This window comes from Nanorana parkeri, unplaced genomic scaffold (genome assembly GCF_000935625.1).
Source record: "Nanorana parkeri isolate BGI_ZX_2015 unplaced genomic scaffold, ASM93562v1 scaffold805, whole genome shotgun sequence".
NCBI classification, from domain to species: Eukaryota; Metazoa; Chordata; class Amphibia; order Anura; family Dicroglossidae; genus Nanorana; species Nanorana parkeri.
In genome coordinates this window covers 66,521-75,661 of record NW_017307073.1, presented here as the reverse complement: position 1 = coordinate 75,661, position 9,141 = coordinate 66,521, and the positions used below count along the sequence as shown (strand labels likewise).

Sequence of the window (9,141 nt, the reverse complement as noted above, 5' to 3'; positions counted from 1 at the left end):
GCCCCGCCCTCTTTATGGGGTGTACACTCCTAACTGCTTGTTACTAAACTGGAGACTTGTCAGCAGGTGGGGGGTTCGGCCACCGGCAGGGGCCGCCCCTAGGCTGTAATTGGTCTTTAGTTTTGTGCCTAGCGTCCTTCTCCTGCAGGTGGCGATATTACCCTACCATTCAGGATCTACGATCTGTTGCCTGTGTCCTTCAATGAACGGAGAGAAAAGGATTTTACGGTGAGTACAAAATCCTATTTTTTCTGCCACTAAGTCCAAGGATGTAGCACTATTTCTTCCAGTGACATTAACAATGATTGACAACTGACAATATTTTTTTATTTTTTGTTACTGCCGTTGACCACCAACTCTGGGTCATTGCCTACTCACACTGGCCACCAACCTTGGGTTATTGTTTACTCCCACTGATCACTAACTTTGGGTCATTGTATACTCGCACTGACCACCAACCCTAGGTCATTGTTTATTACCACTGGCCGCAAATCTTAGGTCATTGTTTATTACCACTGACTGCCAACCATAGGACATTGTTTATTACCACTGACCACCAACCCTAGGTCATTGTTTATCACCACTGACTGCCAACCCTAGGTCATTGTTTATTACCACTCACCGCCAACCTTAGGCCATTGCTTACTGCCACTGATACTGGGGCATTTTCTACCCCCACTTGCCACAGTGTGTGTGTGTGTGTGTGTGTGTGTGTCCCTCCCAAAATTCTGAGGGACAGAAAACTGGCCCTTTGTTTATAATGTTGGGGATTCTTGCCCTGCCAAGTGAGTTTTATTTCCATTGAGAGGCCATTTTGACAGGTGATCATTCTGATCTGTTGAGTTCCATTCCAGTAGCTGGTGGGATTACACTTCGACTACTGAGTAAGGAACATCAGTTAATTTATTGAATTTTGCATATAGTGATACAAACTATTGTTTCATGTTTTATTTTGCTTGATTTACATATTTTACTTTACCTGCTATTTGTTGTCACATAAATATTTTTTGTTAAGGTGTGCAGCCCATATTCAAGGTATTTATGTACACTGAATAGTTGCATAGTAGCGTGGTGTTACTATATACAATTTATTTGTGAATTATCTTTAGATTGAGGCAGTCGTATGGCTTATACACAGTAACAATGTTTTTAGAGCCCTCACTTTTGTTGTTCTATGATTCCTCAGAATGGTCTGCCATACTGGACTGGCTGGTTCCTGAATTCTGCATGCATTTGCCCTCACCTACTCTGTAGTATGACACCGTCTTTTTCCTCTCTCTGTGTTTCAGAATATGTGATCCCTTATCTGATATCTGTCCTGACTGACATCCTCCACACCCAACGGGACCCGCTCGCCCTTTGCTTGTTACTCCAGTCTTACGATAAAGAGTTGCAGCCTTTGGAAACCAGTTCTGTTGGGTGCGTCCAACTTCACAGCTTTTACAACTACTACAGCCTGTGGCTGCCTTCATCTGCTAAAGGGCCTCCAGTAAGTCGCACTTGAAAATTAAGGAGCATTATTGTGAACAATATTGTATTCTGTTAATTGTGTTTATTTCTAAGAATAGCATTCAGTAAATGATTTTTTTTTTAAATTACATCTTTATTTATTTTCTCCCCTATATACATGCAGGCCAAGCTAACCAGCAAAAGTGACTTGGGTCAGAACAAACTGTGACACTGCCTGATGTGCTTACAGTGGTCACCATTGTTTTCTCATTTTTACATTTTCTGGTAGTCTTCTGCCATTTGATTCAGGGAGTTGTTTATCAGCCTTGTTAAAAGAAACGTATACTGAGAAAAATAAATCGGTAATTTCTGACCTCCTTCAGAAGATGTTACATGCCTAAAGTTGGCCATGCACTGTAATATTTTCTTCCTTCAACCTGCGGGCGGAGCGAAGAAAGTATAACTGATTCCTGCATCAAGGCTTACGAGTGTTGATTGAGGAATCTCCCACTGTCGTCTTTGTTTTCCAACAGCAGCCACCAGCTGCTCATTGGCTGCCAGCTCTGTTTGTTCAAAGATTTTCCAACTGGGTGCCGACAGTGGCAACCCACTGTGCCGAAATTTGCACAGTGTATGGTCACCTTAAGTATCAGGCTGGTCTAGCACTTTGAATGCTGGAACAATATGTAGCAAGTATAGTGAGAACTTCTTGTTTTTATGGTTATTTCAGGTTACAAAGTATTTGAACAGTTTGATCAGAATGGCTACCAGGCAAATAGCATTCTCAGGAGTAGGTCATCAGTGGCAGCCTCCAGGCAGTCTCCTTTAAACCCAAATTATGCCACCAATATCGGGAACAGTTATCATTTTGTCTGTCCTTTGAAAAATAGAGCAAAAGTTTTCTTAGTAATGATTAGTTGATTTGGTTGTCATGTCTTTGAGAATTTACCATAGATAATGTTAGCAAACAGACTTGCATGGGGAAAAAAAGGCCATATGGAATGAGTTAGTTGTCATAGCAATGATTTAACCAATTTGGTTAGATCCTTTTCCAGAAAATACTAACAAAATGTCACCATTGCCCTGTTTCTGTGCCACAGTTGCTGCCTGCCAGACTGTTCATTTCACCAAAATTCTTCCCATAAGATTATATGTGAATGTAGTCGACTTTATTCATGTTATTTACCAGTACAAATCTCGCTTGTGTAGACGTCCAAAAGCCCCGAGATTGTTGCGGACTGCCACCATCATGGATGTGATGTCAGCAACCCCAGCAGATTTCAAGCTGTCACTCAGGTCACACTATATTGTATTAACATTCCCTCCTCTCCCCGCAGCTTCATAAAAAGTTATATGGGATGGGTGGAATAGCTGGGCCAGCATAGACAGTAGGTAGACACTCCCAGAACAGGAGAAGGCCATGACGTGTAAGGCAGGGAGGGAGAGGACTGTGAAATTAACTCTCCCGGAGTAGCCGAATTATCTAGCAAGTTTAAATGCACAATGCACGTCAATACCAAATAATTTTGGGTAGGCACGGTATCGGGAAAATAATGGCCGAATGAGAGAGAAACCGTTTTGTGAGCTTATCCTAATGTGTCCACTAACAACATGTCACAGTTGACAGCCTGACATTGTTACAGATCCTTGTCCCCCTGGTCCAGAGAGAGTCTAAATTGACTTCATAAACTTGTGATGCCTTTTATGTCATTAAGTCTGGGTGCTGTCTTATGCATTCAGGGGGCATGAAAAAAACACCAAAAAAAAGTCACCACCTGGATTTGGCTAAGCATCTGGGTCTGAGCCTTCTATTGGATAATTTGTCTAGGTTCATAAATGTTCTGTGCCCAAACAATGTCAGCCACCTACCTGAATATACTGAATGATCAGGTTTTTAGAGTAGTAGGATTAATGGGGCTCAGATTGTGAAAGAGTGGTTCAGGGAGCATGAGATTATTTTCACACATGGATTGGCCACCACAGAGTCCAGAACTATGCGGTCAGGGCTTTTCCCCATAGTGTAACTGGAGGACACAAACTAGCGTCCTCTCGTCTCCAAAGCTTGGTATATCGCGAGCTTCAGCTAGAGGCAGAGCCAGCTGTACCTGCCCCCTCCCCCGTCCGTTCCGCCAGTCAGCGCTGGAGGATCTGGGAGGGGAGAATCCCTGCAAGGAGCTGTGAGTGTCAGTCATGGCTCTCCGCAGGGATAGATCGAGAAGTGAGCTCACTTCCCAATCTAATGAGCTGACCTGTGACAGTTTCATTGTCACAGGTCGGCTAGAACTATGAGGCTGAGTGATTTTCACTCCACTCATAGTTCTCCTTTAACCCCATAGAGAATCTTTGGGATGTGTTGGAGAAGACTTTACGCCGTGGTCCGACTCTCCCATCATCACTACAACATCTTGCTACTCTGGATGTAAATAAAGGTTGTGACATTGCATAAGTGTATCGAAACAATGCCACGGCGTGCTGTAATCAAAGCTAAAGACGGTTCAACGAAATATAAGAATGAGTGACCTTTTTTTTGTCCGGCAGTGTATTTAATGCCCCAGTTTTCTTAAAAATACATTTTTTTTTTTTAGAATTTTGTTTACTCAAGTTTTATCATTACAGCTTAAGATAAATACTGCATCTTACATTACACAAGATTTTGCTTTGTTCCAGTTCTCCAGAGAAGAAAAATCTGCGATGGAGAGTGTAGAGCAAGATGGAGAATCTTCATATAATTTGTTATTAAAGAAGACTTTTGTGGACGGGCACATAGATGATGACTCTAGGCAGATGCTGAAAGACTCCATTTCCAACACTCCACAGGAAGGGCTACCGCTGTGTGTGAAACATACCCTACTCTGCATCAAGACTACTGTAGAGGTCTTCAACAAGGTGCCCAATTGTTACTATGTGCTTTGCAAATATATGCGTCTGCAATTTGCTGTGAAACAAAGTTGTGTATCTGCCGTTTGCAGCAATTGGAATACTCCAGTTTGCATAAAGTTGATATGTATAATGGATGTGAGGGCGATTTGGCTGCAACATTTGTCACCCCTTTGATCACTAGGATTTATTTGGCTGATTTACCTGGTTGGGGGGGGTGTCTGTTTTTCTACCTTACCACTTCATATATGTTTCTCCAAAGGCTTCATGCTTAGTCAAAGAGGACGGCCGTTTCTGGCAGAAAAGCATGAGCCTTGCTCAAGGGTATACAAGCAGCTTACCCTTTCCTGCTAGAACAGGGATGTCCAAACTGCGGCCCTCCAGCTGTGGTGGAACTACGAATCTCATGAAGCATCTCTCTCTGGGAGTCATTTCTGTGGCTGTGCGAATCTTGCAAAGCCTCATGGGATTTGTAGTACCACCAAAGCTGGAGGGCCGCAGTTTGGACATCCCTGTGCTAGAACCTCCAAACCCAGTGTAGAAGAAACCTATGCTGGTCAGGCTTCAAGCCTTCAACCACATCCAGATGTTCATGTGACAGTTTACATTTCTTGAATAAAGAAAAAATTACCAGCCGGCTCCTGATCATGTGATTTCAGTGGCAGCCAATCACGGGGATTGTATGATCGGGAGCCTGTACCCAGCTCCGGATCATAAATGGTGACCGAGAGCTGTTGATGAAGGCTCGGTCACTGTGCTGAAAGCGCACTTCCAGCACAGAACACTGGAGACACATTGGTGGTGAACAGTGGACACGTATATATGAGACTGACATCAAGAGCGTGCTGTTTCTGGGAATGTGATGCCACTGACAGGTTGCTGAATATATTCAGCTCCCCAGTTCTGGAGGCTACATGAGGCCAGCTCTTCCACCATTGACTTTATTTGCCTACAAGCAGCTGGGACTATACAGCTTCCCTCCCAGTCAGAGGAGGACATAAAGATGGATACCGTGCATGAGAGTCATGACAATCCAGCATACATTGAAAAATACACAAATGGCTTTAGCGAAAGCCAGAAGTCAGTGTGAGCCAAAGATATATCCATGTGAAATGTTATGCAAAACATAACTTTTGGAAAGTCTTGCTTGGCTTAACCATCTCCTGCCTCCCAAGTCATTCTATAAGGCAATAAGGCCACCTCCTCAAATTAAAGGACTAAAATGGAGGTGGGATGGAGTGGGGGGGCAGTTCCTACCTTTTTATGGACAGTTTTGAAATTTGAATATATTTTCAGCTGTCTGTATCTTTAAATCAGTTGAATGCTTTGACATGCAGTGATCACTAGATATAACATCTGCTTATGCATTTGTTCACCACATGCTGTTTGAAGGTCTCATCGGTTCAAATCACATTTTTGTTTTTCCTTTAAAGCTTAACAGCTGAGACATTCTGTTTTTTGTTTTGCAGTATAAAAAGTCTACAGGCTCAGGGTTGATTAGCCTCTACTTGGACCTTCTTGGCCACCTTCTGTGCCGATACCAGCAGATAGAGTACAACCATGATGAGAACAAAGAGGAAGTGAATGGAGAATCTGAACTTTTTATTGAAGCCAGCAACACACTGGAATCTCCTGGCAACATGGTAATTAAATAAAAGTGGACATCTTTAGTACATGACAGGCTGAGAGCGATCCTGTTTTGCATGCACAGTTTCCATAAATCCTCCAGTTAGAAGCCCTCCATAAATTCCAATCGTTCATCTAAAAGAACTGTAACATAATTTGCCAGAACAGTACTACAGACATTTTTTAAATATGATTTATCACTGAACTGCCAATTCTGCTAGTTGTTGGTGTGCACAATTTTATCATTTTAGGATTGGTGTAAAACTGACAGGATTCACTTTTAAATCCATGTTGCACACGTTGATCCCATGTTCACTTCATAGTGATTAGCTAACCTGCAACAGTCTGAGCTTCCATACTTCATAATTTGTCAGGTACTAATAAGCAGTGCGGAAAGGAGACACAAGTGATTCACCCCTCAGAGTGGCTTCAAGCTCAGACAAAGAAGTGAATGCACAGCTTTAAGGGAAGTCTGGGGGCCTGGTGTAAAACTGCCCACGAGTCATGGAGAAAGAAATAATTCCAATTGTTTAGTACTATTATCTTCAGCACTTCTTCAAGTCGGATTCAAATTTACTTTTTGCTAAAGATTTAAAGGAAACCCTTTACAAAGCAATCATAAACTAACTTTCTGCTGTGGGGAAGGATGACTTTCGTGGCTTTATGTTGGCAATCCTGCCTACCACCTCAATCTACAATGCAGCATCATACCCCAATGCTTTATCGGCTTTCCTCCCACAGTGCAGTGCTTGATGCCTGACCAGATATTTGCTAGACCTGCTATCACAATATCTTGGATATTATTTAAAGGCACTGTTGGCATTTGCACAGACTTTTAGAAAGAGGATGGGGGTGGTGGACAGAAATGGGGAAGGTAAATGATGGCATCAAAGGGTACTGCCTTTTTTTTTTTAAATACAGGTTCATCTTACATATTTGATAAATCTTGTAATATTATAGTCATGGTTCAAAGGCTTAAGTAGGAAAGATCAAATAACCACTTTAATTTCTAAGTGCTTCTTTTTCATTTTTAGACCTTAGACCTCATGTTGTCTGCAGTCTTCAAACACCCTGTTTTGGAAGGATGGTTCTTGGCTTTACAGCGCCAGTCTGTCCCCCTTCACAGCTTAAACCCTGTCACTGTTAAACTCCTTTCATCTGCCATGAACCAGGGTCTGATCCAACTGCTTAAATCCAGCACTCCTCTGCTGCAACAAAGTGGCAACCTTCATCTCTTGGTCAAATACTGTGAAGCCATCTCAATTAGTGTCTTAAAAGAGTTTGAAGAGTGCAAGAAGAGTCCAAGTAAATTATCCCATCAGCTGGAAGCTTTGCAGGGCCTTTATCCATACATGGGTACCGCTCAACTCATTATTGCTATGTTGAAGCTTCCAGAAGAATTTCTACTTGTGGACAGTGCAAAGCCCATGCATCAGCAGCTGAGTGTTTATGGTAAAGTGCTGGTGGAACTGCTCAACGATAGTCACCAAAGAAAGCAGTGTCAAGAGGATCTAGCCTTCTGGGTGGAACAAGTAAGAGGAGTCGGACGACTATTGTTGTCTTCAGCTGGAACTGACCTCGAGCCACTGGTCTCTGATGCTCTACAAAAAGTACCTGCCTTTGCCCATGTGGTGGGAGTCAATGTTCTGACACATTGCCTCGATAAGGGAACTCCAGACTCTCTAAGTGTGGCTGCTCTGCTGGTACAGTGCAGCAGGACTCACCAGCTGCAGTTTGAGTTGTGGTGCTTGAAGCCTGGAATGGTGAAGCTTCTTAGAAAGAATGTAAAGACCTTTGTGCCAATAGTCAACATCTACTTGAAGACCAGAAAACAATTTCAATGTACACAGCTGACCAAAGGTAAATGACCTTTTAGTATTATGGTATAGTTAATAGGAAGTGCGGTGGATACAGGATTCATTTGTATTTGGATACAGATTTTAGTTACATTTACTCTCAACCCCTACAGTATTTGTAGTAATACATCTTTATCTTTGCATACATGCTATGAATCCTACATACAGAAAAAGATAGAGCTGTACCTCACCTGTAAGTGCAATTCATTGGTTTTTTTAAATATATTATTAAGGATTTATTACTACACTACCTACATGTGTTCCTTCTACCTTTTTTTTTTTTCTATTTGGTATCCTTGGAATTAAATGATTGGTGATATAGGATATTCCTTGCATTTTTGTGGGTTATCTTTATTGTTTAGCCAATTATCTGATATTTTAGTTTTGTGGGAGACCTCGTGCTCAACCTGCAGCCCAGGAGCCCCATGCGGCCCTTTTGACACTTAATGTGTGGCCCTCAGGGGGGCTATAGAGAGCACACAAAAGTAGAAGAATGGATTTGTAAAGGGCTTGAAATGGCTGTGGCAGTCTCGTATAGTCTTTCTGACTGTCTTCGGAAGCATGCCACCAGTCTCTGACCATCTCCTGTAGCAGGTCTGCAGTGACCAACCATATCTTGCAGCATGCCCATGGTCTCTCTTGCTGTGGCCAGTGTGAGGGGTCTTTCTCTATATTTTGTTTATTTTATCTACGGAGAATAAAACTGGAGGTGCCAAAACAGAAAGGTGGGAGAGAATTCCCATGTGCATCATAGTCTGGAATTATGGAAGGAAGATGTCACTGTTGCAGCACCTTTTCCTGATTTCCGATCAGGAGTTCCTCATCTGATCGTCTCCTCCTTGACTGAATTTCTAGGTATGTGAAAAAACTCAGACCTGTTACTGCTGAGAATAGGAAATATCCATGATTTCTTTAATCTCTTGTAGAAGCTGCTGCCCACTGCTAAGGATAATTAATTTAAAAATGGGGTGGGAGGGGGACTCAGAATGAGTTCTAGCATGTAACCTTGAGCCTTATAACAACCTGGGAGTGTTTTTCTGGCTATTGAAAAGTTTTAGGAAAATATATCTTGTTGTATATGTTATGTTATTTGTTTCAATACAATTGCTCTTTTAGTGAGTGCCGCGGTACTTCATATTCTAAAGGAAGTTTTCTGGAGCAAACTGGTAAAGGAGGCATTAAGCACAGAGACCGAACAGACTTCTGATCAAATTGCGCTGCTTTCCAAGTTGGTCACACAATGCAATATAGACGATTTTACAGAACTTCTCAGTGAGCTCCCCAACACGCTGCTCAAGAACTGTTCAGTGGAAAAGTAAGTGTACAATCCTAT

At 42.3% G+C, this 9,141-nt stretch overlaps 1 protein-coding gene across 1 annotated transcript in view; it reads left to right on the top strand.

The window, feature by feature from the left end:
• The window catches only part of URB1 (URB1 ribosome biogenesis 1 homolog (S. cerevisiae)), a 65,952-nt gene that overhangs the window by 26,155 nt on the left and 30,656 nt on the right, over positions 1-9,141 (top strand). The window contains exons 19-23 of the mRNA XM_018565002.1: positions 1,290-1,489; positions 4,117-4,335; positions 5,796-5,969; positions 6,987-7,812; positions 8,925-9,123. Coding sequence (XP_018420504.1) covers positions 1,290-1,489; positions 4,117-4,335; positions 5,796-5,969; positions 6,987-7,812; positions 8,925-9,123 — 1,618 coding nt within the window. The remainder of the gene's footprint in view (positions 1-1,289; positions 1,490-4,116; positions 4,336-5,795; positions 5,970-6,986; positions 7,813-8,924; positions 9,124-9,141) is intronic.